The following is a 13,547-nucleotide window of genomic DNA, read 5'->3' on the forward strand; positions in this document are numbered from 1 at the left end:
GGGCCCTCGTATCTGTTTTGAGCCTATTGGTGTTTCAGAGCAATTTTGACTATTGTAAATATGAAATCTTGGGCTGGTGAAGTCAAAGCTCGTGTCCAGGTTCAGATCCCCAGATTGTTTTGAATCACAGGTCTGATGCAGTTGTTTTCTGCTGTGCATTTTCTCTTATCTCCCCTTAACACTGTCAAGGAGAGACCCCCCCAACACCTCCCAGGTGCACACAAAGCATGGCAGAAATCTAGCTGGGCACCCAAATCTTCCAAGGGTTCTTCTTCTTTCAAACATACACCTGTAGGAGAGTAAATAGCAAGGCAGGCCCCGAGGCGGGCAAAACACAGATAAGCTATGCTTTCACCCAGATACGTCTCATAAATACATTCCTACCTTTACGTTCACCCTGCATCTCAGAAATCAGACTCCCTTTTGGACAGCATTTCAGTGCTCTGAGTTGTCCTGTCCAGAAAAAGTCCTTCTTCTTCATATTCCTAAGTCAACTGGGAATTTAACACCACTCCTTGTAAGGCACACAAAACATCTGGCTTTAAAACAGCTTGCCAGGTCCCAGCAATAGCAAAGGACACGTACACGAGCCCTTGTGCTGCATACTGCCAACGCTCCTCTCATCACCTTCTCCCTGTGCTGACCTCTGCCAGGGCACCCCAGCAGAACAACCTGCAAGTTCCAGGTAAGCACAGCCAAACCTATGTGAAGATGCAGGGCCTATTTTCATGTATTATAAGAAATCACTTGTCTGCTGCTGCTTCCTTCATGTTATATTTTCATTTCAGCTGGTGTCATTTGCATGTTATAGCTTCATAGCTGAATAAATTCAGTTAAAAATTTATTAACAGGCCTTGCTTCTATTTCCAGTTACCCTCCAGAAACATGTTAGGGAGCTGCAGCCAAAAAAGGCCTGTATATGAATCTTCAAAGCCAGATCTAATTTATAAAGTTGACTCCATCCCTACAGGAAATCAAACCCAGGCACTCCGTAACTCTAGATACAGAGCCAGGTTTTGAACACCCAGATCCAGACTCTTTAGATCCAGTTTTACCTCTCCACAACAGGCTGGATGGAAACACCGTGTTGAGGAAATGCTGGTCAGTTCACGTTCCTCTCCTGTTAAGACTAATTCCCAGTGTTCTCACCCAGAATCTCAATTCGTAGTTTCAGATGTTATGCACTAACTAAATATTACAATTTTCTCTTCCAAAACAATTAAGGTTTATGATTGCCTTGCTGATCAGGAACAGCAGGAGACACCTCTGCTGGCAAAATCAACCTTTCAACTGTAATTATTCATATCTAATTACACTACCAAATGAGGCCCAAATAAACAGGGTTCTGCAGTAGGTGCTATCAAGTCAGGGGAAAGTGTGGGCTTATCTGTCATCCCAACCATGCAAAACCACTAATTTTCTTTCTCTCAAAAAATGCGCACACAGTTACTGCAGGAACAGAGGGAGAGGATTTCTCAATGACTTTAAAAGTAAGACAGTAAGAATGGTTAATAACAGCCTGAGAAGAAATGAAAGCAAGTCTAGGGATGGATCCCTATCCCACAGTACCTTGCTAACGGAGTTTGGAGTCTGTGGTGTCTCATCCTTCAGTGCTGATGGGCTGTTTGCTTCCACGTCTTTTCCTGCAACAAATAAATGTGATTCAGAAACAGAGGAATTGTGGGCAGAACCATGGCTACTCATGGCCTTAGAAGGGCTACTGCTAACAGCAAGCAAGAGAAGCTGTCATGAGCAGAAACAGGCACACAAGGGTCACAGAGAGGGATCCTGCAGAGCTTGAAATAACCCACATGTGTGGGCTATGCAACAAGTACCGCTTAAAAGTTAGGTCTCAAAACTTCGTGGTAAACCAACATAGTGTTGCAAAGTCCAGCATATGAAGGCTGGGAAAAAAACAGAAATAAAGTTGCTTAATGCATCCTTAATCAGCTCCCTTCTGTGTCTGTATTATGATGCAGTCTTTAATTACGTTACTACAGTCTGTTCTTTTCTTACAAACCCCATGACTTATTCAATGTAAATAATAAATGGAATCCAGTTAATAAGCAGTTATTCAATATATTATCCTCCTTGGTCAGTATCTGGCAACTATACACAGATGCATTTGATAGCATGCTTTGTTTGACAAATAATAACCATGATCATAAAACATTACAGAAGACAGAACATAATCTAGACATAATCAGTAAAACAAAATAAAAAAAGCCCTGCAGAAGTTCAATGTATTCTGACCGTTATTTGTTAAAATAAGAAACATTTTCAATTAACAAGTAGTATTTATGAACACTATGACATTTTCCAATCATTATAGAGAAATATTTCCACTACCCAAATACGCGGAACCTGCAGTACATTCTACACATTATGTACTAGTATGAGTGTGTGTAGTCCTAGTCCAAGCAATAAAATGTAATGACAGATTCTGTTCTTTTTGCCAACTGTAATCATGTCCTTACAGTACAAGAAGGCATAGAGCTTCTATTAACAAAAAAAGCCAAAAAATGGCATCTGATGAGATTGGATAACAATGACTATCTTGTCACTAAAGAGCTAATTTGCAATGTAGTTTTCTTCTCAAAATTGTTAGCAATCAGAGCTTCAGAATACTGGATGCAGTAAAGAACCACCGAGACAGTGAAATATAATCCATTTGTAGCACACTGCAGGCATGGGAACTGTTAAAAATGCTTTTAGACATTGTGTGGGCCAGTCTTGGAAACATCACCAAATCCAAAACCAGCAAGGGAAAATCCTGATTCTCCTGAAGACAGCAGAAGTTGTCACAGATGTGTCAGAAGCCACAATGTCTCCTGGAGTTTTCAGAGCAGCCATTTAAAAAAACTAAGCATCACTAGAAAAGCCTGCCACAGAAGCTTACTAAAAAATAAAATATCCTCACGGTCATGTTTCTGTACTTCCATCGTGGGACACGTGAGAGAACAAGCATGTCCCATTATAACCGGAGCTGCAACCGTGCTACAAGGTTTCACTGGTTAAGAGACAGGACAAAACCCATGCCCTTTTCACAGGCATTAACAGGCAGCTTGGTGTATCAGCTCTTAAATGTAAGAAAAGGCTTTGTGGGACACCTGCCTCTAGAAGGTGTTCAGCTTTTCACATGATGACCCAGGATGGTGGAGCTTTCAGATGTGGTTCTCACCCATGGCATAGTGCTGCGCTCTGCCACGTGCATGCAGCCATCTGACACAGAGCAAACGCTTCCAAGGCTGGGAGAAGAGGGACAGCATGTGCCTCGCGCACGTGGGGAACTGAGGCAGAGGAAGGACCTACGCAGTCACATAGGAGGGCAGTGTACCAACAGGGAACTTGTATCCTAACCTAGTTTCTTAACTTTCACTCCTCCCCTCGAAACACTGCGCCCTAAATAATGCACTCGGAAACCTAACGCCCACCAGCAGGAGAAAATCGCGAGCCGCTGGGTATCTGACAGTCCTCTCGTACTACCATGACAAGTGAGATGGCCATAAGCACAGCTGCGCGTGGATTAGGACCTGTACCTCCACACTTTTTCTTTCTCTGATGGCACTTTCCTCTCTACAGCCCCCACTCTCCTTGGCAGAAGCAGAGGTTGGAGATAAACTCCCAAAGCCCTGGAGCTGCTGCACTGGCTTCCCACAAAGAGCTTTTTCTGCGCATGTATGAGAAATGAAAGTTTGAGTAAAGTTAATGGGAATCAGCTGCTGCTGCCTGCTCCAAGGGAATGGTGCCTATTAATGTAACAGAATTCACATCCATCCTTTATTATGTCTAATTTCTTAAAGAAAGCTTAACTTCAAGCTGGTATCCATACAAAAAGCCTGGACGTAAGAGATTTCCGCCTTTTCTCAGTAAAATACTTAGAAGGGTTTGCCATCTGAACAATGAGATTTTTGCTGTTCCTGAGGTTCTGTACCATCACGCTCACACAGTATTATGAAAAACGGGAACATGCATCTGTTCACTCTTTTACCAGTGTTTGTGAGACGTTTACGGAGCAGCATGTACTAGTTTCTCACTCGTTAAGCCTACTGGCACTTGTAAGGGAAAGGCTGTTTTTTGGAGAAGAGCTAACTTTGCCGTTTGCTGTCTCTCTCAAGCAGACTTGTGGCAGCCATGCAGAAGGACAGTGCCAGCCCTTGTCTGCAAAGCAAACTTCATTGTGCAAGTTTCTCAAAAACCTGCACACATACTTAAGTGCACAGAAAGCCCAAAAGTGGGAGTCCCACCCAGAGAACAACAGACACAGCCACCTTGAGAAAATAAATAGGAAACCACATAAAAACTTAAAAGAAGCTAAATATTAACTAGCTACAGAAGCTGGAGTTTTTATCTCCCTGACCAAGAAAACGTAATGCCCACAACAGAAATAGAGCTGAATCTCTCCTGACTTAAAAGTGCTGGCTGATAGCAGGGCATGCAAAGAAGGGTCCTCCACAAAGTAGCCCAAAAGTTTTGCACCAAACAATGAAAAAGATTTTGGGAAGAGAATCAGTGGTGCTTATGGAAACAGCCTTCATTCACCACATTGTGAAGAAAAGTGCCAAGACTCCAGTCTTATGGTTACAGAGTAGAATTACCAATACCTTCTTTTATCCCATTACTGTCATGCACAGGAAAAGCAAATACTTAGTTCCTTTGCAGAACAGTAACTATTCCTTTTCTTTTGTTTGCTGCTGGGCATCAATCCTACAAGTGCATTTGCTTTTCCCCTTTATAAAGGATGATACAGCAAGCATGACCAGTAACAATAGGGAGTAAAATTACTGGGTTATTGAGGAAATCATGATTAACTCCATGCAGCATGAACTGTTATTTTATAGGCTTTCTGACAAAGGATCTGGATAACTACAAGATGAAAAACAGGCTCCGATGTGTGGCAAAATTATCGCAAATAAAACCTGTCACTGCTGTAAATATCTGCCACATAGCCTAATGTGTACACCAGACTGAAATTTAGTTCCATGAATCTATCACAGTAAAATTCCCTTGTCCATGAAAGCACAACTCTTAGGATGTAGACAAGCTAATTTGAATTTTTATTTAAAGACACTGTGTGATCTCACAGCCTAGTCAAAAAGAGAGATTCTCTAGAAGTTCTTTTAGCTACTCCCCCCCAAAATTGCCTACCCTCCTAAAGAGGAAATGGAAAAAGATTCTCTCTCCTTATTGCTAAGTGAAAGACAGATACAGGCAAGGAACATGAATTCATGTCTCTCTAGTTTGTGAACTTCCCTTTATAGAGAAATGTCTTCCTCACATTTCTTTTAGTTACCAGAATCACTAGCATTTTTTTATGCAAGCAAGAGGCAAAAAGTCTGACATGTTATTCCAGATACTGCCCTCTGCATTTCCCATATGCTCCCTTCAAAAAAATCCTCTCAACGAACTGAATGTTCATAGCATAGCTTGCCTGAGGTGTGAAGTCTGTCACTCACTTCTCACTGAATTATTTACTTGCACACCTTCATTGTTGGAGGGCTCATCCTAAGTGTTGGCGTTGTGAGACCTGCAGCTCCAGCCACCTCACAACCCACCACATTTCTGGCAGGAAATCACCGGGCTTTGCTGCCCACAGCACCCATGCAACACCATCAGCCCAGCGCGCTTGTAAAGAAAACTGCTGGGGTCAGGCAGCAAAACACAGACCACTGGAAAAGCCTCAAAACCTGAAAACTCACATAAAATATAACAGAGAGAAATAGGGGACAGAAATATGGGATGCAACTTATGAGTGTAGACCTGTGGCTTATCTGAGGTGACAGCAACATCCTTAAGAGGGATGGGAGAAGGTGGGAGGAAGCACATGTGGCTCAGAGGAAAAGGAGCAGAAGCAGCAGCAAAGGACTGAAAAGAAAGCCCATCATGGGAAACGGCCACCGAATGTGAAGAATGACAGTTACTTCTTATGGGAAATGTGAGGAAAACAAAGAGACAAGGCAGTTCTGCGGGGAAGAGAAAAGAAATGAAAGGAGTTAAAAAAATATAAGGACAGACTTCTGCAAGAAATTCCCTGGCTGAAGCAGTAGCTTCTGTTTGTTTAAAAGAGATATTCTCTCCTTTACGAACTCTTTTGCCTATGCTCTTTTTTCTTTGCAATAAAGAGGGCTACTGCCCTCACTGATGGCAGTGCTGGAGGTTACTCAGGAGAACTGTGCAGCAGAACAAAAGGTCCAGCGTAGCTCAAGGCATTTGTTCTGCTCAGCCCAGCAAAGGCTGTTTGGTCTGGCTGCCAGCAGGGATCAAGGAGAAACAAGGAGACGGGGGAAGCTGAGGCAGAAACAAACTCTTCCAGCTACCTCCTCCGTGCTGAAACTCTCACCTTTTCCTGGTTTGTGAAAGATCACAGCTCTGTGAGGAAGTCAGTAACTTGTTTAGCACTGAAAATGCTGGTAAGAACTCAAGAATGGGCAAACTAAGCTATGGCTCTCCATCTCCCCAAAGCAAGGGGAAGTGACTATAGCCTGAAGAATCTGCTCTCCAGCTCCCAAGGATGGCAGAAGTGAAACAGCTAGTTACTTACCACTCATTTGTACAGACTGTAATTACGGGCAGCTAGCTGTTCAGAAGTCCCTACAGGTTTGAAGTGTATGAGATTTCAGGTGTCCCATTTGAAGTTGCTTTCAAATTGATTACCAAAAGGTTGCTGAAGCTTCCAGTGACCTCAGTGACAGCCGGGATTAGTCACACTGCTGAAAATAGGCTCCCCATTGCCTTGAAGCAGACACTCACAAATAGAAATACCTGCAAAGTCAGAGGCCCTTGAATCCTTTGCACTTAGAGACAATTAGCTCAGGAAACTCAGACCTGGTTTTGCTCTGCATCTGCAAAGCCCAGAGAGTCTGTCAGGTGTTACATCTATATGAACACCGAAACCTTTTGACAGATGCTATGGTCTTTCTCTAGATAGCAGTGTTTTGAGAGCTCCCAAAGGTGCTCTGAGGTTTGATTATTTAGCACTGACAATTGCAGCTGCAAATGACAGCTCTACGTATTCGTGACTGCTCCCTGAAGCACTTGTTTACAGGCTGGAATGGAAGCATTGTTTGCAGACTGCAATCAAGGAAAGACTTGAATGTTTATTGTGAGCAACAAATTCTGAAAGAATGAAATGAGCTCTATTTCCCTCAGCAAGGGTGCTAGGAAATTAAAAACAAAAAAAGATGCGAAGAGAACGCATAAAGCCAATCTGCCATTCACCGCAACCTGCCAAGATTCCTGGTACTTGTTGTGCTTGTAGATATTTACAGACCATTAACCACTGAAAGTCTGGTTTTGTAATATTTATCCTGGGCTTTAAACCTGAACAGGGAAACCTGCCATTAAACATCTGCAACTGGGGCCAGTAAATCTTAAATGAGTCCAATGCTTAGGGTGAAACACATCAAGTGCCTCGAAGTGGAAGCACCAAAAACATGAGTCATTTTTTTAAGTGTGAGGCCACGCAGCGTTCAAACAGTTCGGAACCCTAACTCTACCAGCCGCCGTGCCCAGGAAACGCTATGGCAATGAAAGCCCACAGCCAGCGCCACGAAAGCAGCACTGTCTGCGATCCACCTACACTGCAGCAGCTTCTCTCTCTCCCTCACACTAAGGCGTTTCTCTCTGTTTCCCAGCAGCACACTGAAGTACCTACTTGCAGTCAAGCACCCGACACGCTACTTTCTGCACTGACACACCGAAACCAACCTGGGCTGAGCGGATAGATGTCATTGTCGGCCCCAAAGAACAGATTGCGTGTCAGCTTGCGCGGATCAACCTTCTGCGGGGTGGACGAGGCTGGACAGAGGGAGAACCTGCGGCGAAGAAAGTTCTCCTCCTTCATGGCATGAGCTGTGGGGGTTTTCTGAAAAGGATAGAAGTAACAGTTCAAGACACAGGAAATCAAAGTTTCACACCCAGATGACTCCACTGCTTCAAAGCTGCCTAATCCTATGTAGCATGCCAGATCTTTTTATAGAGTGCCAGAAGGCTACGCAGGGAAAAAAAGAAAGTGCTATTAGTTTGAAGCTACAATTACTGATTTGCTGACTCCCAGTATTTGCAAACTGCAGGGAAGCAGGACACTGCTCCTTGGTGATTCCAGGCAGTATAACACCCTCCTGCCTACAAGGATCTATCTAGGGTAACAGCTACTTACTGTTTGTATCCAGAGCACAGTGGCTAAAATTCACTTTTAATTATTATTATATTTTTTAGGTTTTGGAGTCTCTTTCATACATGTAACTCCGTTGGTGTCAGCAGAGTCACACCATCTCCACAAAAAACTGCACTTAATCTGAGCTGCATAGAGGAAGACCAGCTGCACAGGCTTGCAGAACAGCAAGCAGAGATAACACCGGTGTCACTCCCTCCCTTATTTCCAATTACACATACAAATAATTTTAGTTTTCATTAAAATAGCATTTAGATCAGCCTTGCAGTTTGATGACTAAGATAAACCTTGCTGCTCTGTGAGGGTAAAGAACAGCAGCTGCCTACCCAAAAGCCTCCCTGCACCCCCGCAGAAGAGCCCGGTGGTACTGTGCTCTTTACCACCACGTGGCTAATGCATTAGACTATCCTGGCTGGAATTAAAGGTTTCTTTTATACCCACCCAACAAGCAGTTCTTTCTTACCCGTTACAAACAGATATTATGACTGTCTCCTTTCTGAGTAACAAGCGTTACTCTCTCCCCGTGTGCAGCCAGAGGCAGGGCCCTTACGAGCAGTAAGAAGCATTAACCCAGCCTTTGGGTGGGCATTACAGACCACAGCGTCTGCTGCTCCTCTCACTTTACCTACCACAGTAATTGTGGTAAGAAAACCCCTTTAGGATGGCACACGTCTCCTGAAAAGAGACGCCAAGTTTTCCCAACTTTTTTTTAAGCTCCTAGGAAAACAAAGGGAAAGAAGTTGCCCAGAGTCACAGTGTTCAAGAAGGCAGGACCAGCATGCATGCAAGGTGATCTGTGTGGCACTTGGTTGAAAATGGGCTGATGATGGGCTAGAACACCCTGCCCCGCCCTTCCTGCTCCCAGTACCAGCCTGGTGCCTGTGCTGGCCCAAACACCCCAGTGTAACGGGGAACCGTCAGTGGCCTCTTGGAGCTCAGCCTTCACAGCTGAGACACTGCACAGGAGGAAGGACACAATGACCATGTCCCAGTGTAGAGAAACTCCTCTCGGGTTTTATCTGAGCTCTGCCCCTCCACCTGCCCTGCTAATCCCTGTAGAAGGCAGTCCCAATGTGTCAGGTTTTGACATTTTTTTAAAATGTATTTACACAGCAGGCTGCATCAACTATATAAACTACCAATGATTTACAAGGCAAGAGGGAATCTGCTCCTTCTTTCCTGCAAGAGATGGCCTCAGTGCCCAAGAGTTTAATTTGATCTAAACGAGTCTGGACTCCAACAATCAGCATGGGTTACCAAAACCACTCTGAGGAGCACGTCTTTCTGAACCCAGCTCACCGTGCTGGGATAGGTGAGCCATCAGATGTGAGGGTCTGTGACAGCCAAAAAGGGGCTAATGGCTAGCAGCCAGGGCTAGCCTGAGAATGGGACTCCCCCAGGCCACACACCTGCAAAGTGAAGGTGGTACACGTCCCTTGCTGGGCCTGCGTCATCCACACAGGATGACTTACGGTCTGTGCAGTGCTCTGAGGACAGAATGTTCCCCGAAAGCCCTACGTGTTATCATGGCCCCCTCAGTGAAGTGGCTGTAAGACTACAGATTCGGCAGCAGCACTTCACCCTAACCTTCACACAGCTCTGGGAGAAAGGCTTTGCATTTGAGCACCGAGACACGCCAGGCTGGATGGGGCTGCCACAGCCAAACCCGTCACACAGCACCTCACGCAAGGCTGTTTCAGGTTGATGACACGTGCTGACAGCTGGGTGAAACGGGTGGCTGCAGCGCTTTCCACTCGCCGCTGCCCTGCCCCCCGTCAAATCGACTGCCCAGCAAAATCGCCCTACAAACATACATCCAGGCTCAAAAAGTCCCCAGGTTCCCACCGCAGCCAATGACATCTCTGAAGCAGCAGGTAACTTATGTACCTAACATCTAGCAATGTAAATAACCCCTTTTTTGCATAGATACTCTTGACTGCCTACAGCTGGGTGCAGAGAAATTTTTTTTTTTAAAAAAGCTAACTTTAAAAAAAAGAGAAGAGAGAAAGGAGGAAAATGCAAGTAGTTACATGTCTGAAAGCAAAATATTTTAAAATAATCCAGGTCTAAATAGCTCTGTTTGGAATGCTAACACTGAGCTATTTTCTGCCCTTGTTCCCAGAAAGGCCATCTCAATTTTCCGCCTCTGGAACTGCTCGTAAGCGGCTTGGAGCAAAAGCAAATCTGTGGGATACTCTCCCCAAAAAGCAGTGACCCAGCAAGGCCGAGCCAATTGCGCAGGAAGGCGTTCAGAAATCCCAGGTCCATCCAGTGGAAAGCAGGCTGGGGAACAAGTTACAAACACAAAATATCTGTCCATCCAGCTCTTACGCCCTGCTCTCATGGTGGAGACTCTTCTTGACAGGGCAACAGAAAGGGTGCATTTAGCATCATTTCATCTCAGCAATTACACAAGCCACATCAGTGGAGAACTTCCAGCCAGCTTACACTGCTGCTGGTGGCAAACCCCCTCCAGACACTGGAGCAAGAGCAGGCTGTATACCAGATCAGACGTACCAGGACGGAATTTCTTTCAACTGCTGCTATATTTACTATGCAGAGAGCGCCGTGCTCTGATTTCCCTCACCTATTATTGCACACTATTCAACCACGAGATAACTGACAGAGTTATTGTGCTGATGCTCTGTTGTTCTCACGCTTATTTAAGCCATGGCCTTGACAGCAAGAAACCTGGATGCCTTGTTCAACAGGGAACAGCCACTGCGCCATAACAAAGGAAAAAGACTTTTTTCTTGAGTCCATAATTTGCTCTCGCTATTCTCTTATAAATCTTAATATAAACTTGTGGCAGCAGCTCACCTCTTTCTGACCACAAAGATCAATTTGAGTAATTTCCTCTTAACTGGATCCTTTTTGTCAGAAGGCCTCCAGTGACCCAAGCTCCCAGAGAAGCAGCAGCAGCGATGTGTCTGTCGGCCACACACACGCAACGCAACCATGCAACACACCACGTCACCAACATCCCAGGCTGTTTTTCAAAGGTCACCTAATCTTGCATTGCTCCAGCTCACAGGCATAGATCCTTCCTACATTTGACCCTCATCCAGACAGGCTCTTATGCCATGCGCATTGTCATAGGCTTCACTCCAACTAGAACCTGCTCTGACAGCAGCAGAGCCTCTCATTGAGTGCACTATATGGTATGCACCACTTCAACATACTTCTCCTTTACTTTGGGTAAAAGAGAAGAAATACTGGCCTGCAGTTCATTCTACGAGATTGTACCATCTTTTCGGTTACCTTGGAATTTTTTCAGAGAAAGACTGAGATGGACAGACTCAGCCTACAAGATTTCACCTTATTCAGTGCAAAGTGCAGCACGAAATCAGAGAAAAGAACTTTTTTTGTATTCTGGGGTTCTTCTATACATCACCTTTTTTCTTGGTGGGAGAAAATGTAGTTCACAGTATTAAGATTCTATAATACACGCGAAATATTTGGCTTGGTTTCCAAAGGATATCTCTGTATGTGTCTGCATCCGTATGTATGCTGTTCTATCCTCCCTCCCACCCAATGCCTTTTGTACCATTGGCAAAAGTCAAGGAAACCCAACAGGTGTTAGAAAACCTGAAAATACTAGCTTCTTAAAAGTTATGTGAGAATCAATGCCTAAAGAATGGAGGGAAACTGCATTGTTGCCCTCTGAAAGAAGGGTAGTACTACGAACCCAGCTATTAACAAATACCATCCAATATAAGCCACAAATCCATAAGAAAATGAGGCTTCATTAGCTCATTTATTCAGAGAGCTCCTTTTTCTGTCTGTCCATAAGGGTCTGCCTGCCCAAACTGGCTTCAGAGTTGTAGGGGATGCTGAACAGTAGATGGCAGGGGCAATTTTCTGAAGGGATGTAACAGGAAGGTGGAAAGTGCACACAGCATTTTTCACAACAGGGATTTTTAGACACCTAAATAATCCAGCCTCTGCCCAGAATCACCTGTGTGAGATAGGAGAGTGTGAAGGTTTTGAAGAATATAGCCTTGTACTATATCTACTTTTATACCATTAATGCATAATTATCTAGAAAACACATAAAAACTCACTAGTGATGAAGTACTTGTTAAGAAATATGCAACCATCGAAGAAACACTTCTAGACATAAGTGCCTTTGAGCCTCAAATCTTCCATGGACGATTTGAAGGCAACTTTGTTGTGAAACTCAAATCTACTTCTAAATCAGTATTTTGGAGGTTACTTCAGGACATGGCAGGTGCTTCACAGAAACCAGTTCCGTGGGGGCTTGGGGAATAGAAAGAAGGTAAAAATCAAAACTGGGCCAGAATTGCAGAAGGCCAAAAATTGCCATTATTTTACCAAACCACTTATGTAATACAAAGCAATAAATTTCAACCACTGCTCCTGTGTTCCCTCCAAATCTGGTAGACGAGATGGGGAAATCGCCCTAGAAAGACATCATGTGTTGATGTGGAGATGCCAACATGCAGAATCCATAAGCTCCCTTAGGAAGCTAATCTCATTGCAAAAAATCTTCACTCTAGCATTAATTTACTGCATTCATTTCTCTGGATGTTAGTAATCTTGGTAGATTAAAGTGCCCTTAGGTTTGCAGTACAGGTCATTTCTGGCCTTCTATTCTGTGCTTTTGATCATAAAAATGAAGGAGAGGTAATACAGAGAGTACAGAGCCACTAAACAGTATTTTTCAGGATTGCCCCTTTTGTATTCACAGCTCTCTAAGCACTAGTGGGCTATTAAACATGGGCTGCTAGCCAGAGCTTAAATAGGAATAAATAATTCAGCAGCAAGAAATAAACTCCTTGCTTAACCCTGTCTTTGAGACTACTTTATCTTTTAAAAATGAAAAATACAGGAGAGTATGCATCAAACCCCCATGCGACACAGGACAATAAAAGCGGTGGGTGAACTTAACAGGGTGCAATTGCCTAATGGGACTTTCACTTCCAGGCAGCTTCAGGAACAGCCAAGGAAAGAGCAATAGGACAAGAACAAAAATTATTTTATCAGCAAACCTCGTGGCTGCCATTAAACCAAATGGGAAATGCCAGCACCTTCTTCTTCTGGCACTGGACCCATTTTGGGTGAAGGCAGCAACTAATACACTTACAGATGATCAGTGTTGGTGCAGCGATGCCTTTCACATGGCTGCTCTGCATTTTGTGCCTTCTGTGCTTGCTGGGAGGACAGGGCAGCTTTCGGCTTCAGGCTCGAGCCTCTTGGGGGTGGAATCTTCCTGGTTCCATCTTTAAATCTGCTAAGTTCCCGATATATAATTACCACACAACTAAACACTGTGCAGACATTATGCTGCCCCTACCCTTTGCAAACTAGTGGGTAGGTTGGTTTGCTTACTCTCACTTCCAGCATTTCAAAA

General features: G+C 44.2%; 1 protein-coding gene across 1 annotated transcript in view; it reads right to left on the minus strand.

Annotated features, from left to right (window-relative positions):
- OSBPL5 (oxysterol binding protein like 5) overlaps nt 1-13,547 on the minus strand; it is a 140,302-nt gene that overhangs the window by 55,828 nt on the left and 70,927 nt on the right. The window contains exons 2-3 of the mRNA XM_080405779.1: nt 7,708-7,864; nt 1,570-1,643 (exon numbers count right to left, since the gene is read on the minus strand). Of these exons, the coding sequence (XP_080261905.1) occupies nt 1,570-1,643; nt 7,708-7,843 (210 nt within the window). The 5' untranslated portion in view covers nt 7,844-7,864. The remainder of the gene's footprint in view (nt 1-1,569; nt 1,644-7,707; nt 7,865-13,547) is intronic.

The sequence above is a fragment of the Falco punctatus genome, assembly GCF_963210335.1.
Source record: "Falco punctatus genome assembly, chromosome: 10".
Lineage (NCBI taxonomy): Eukaryota > Metazoa > Chordata > Aves > Falconiformes > Falconidae > Falco > Falco punctatus.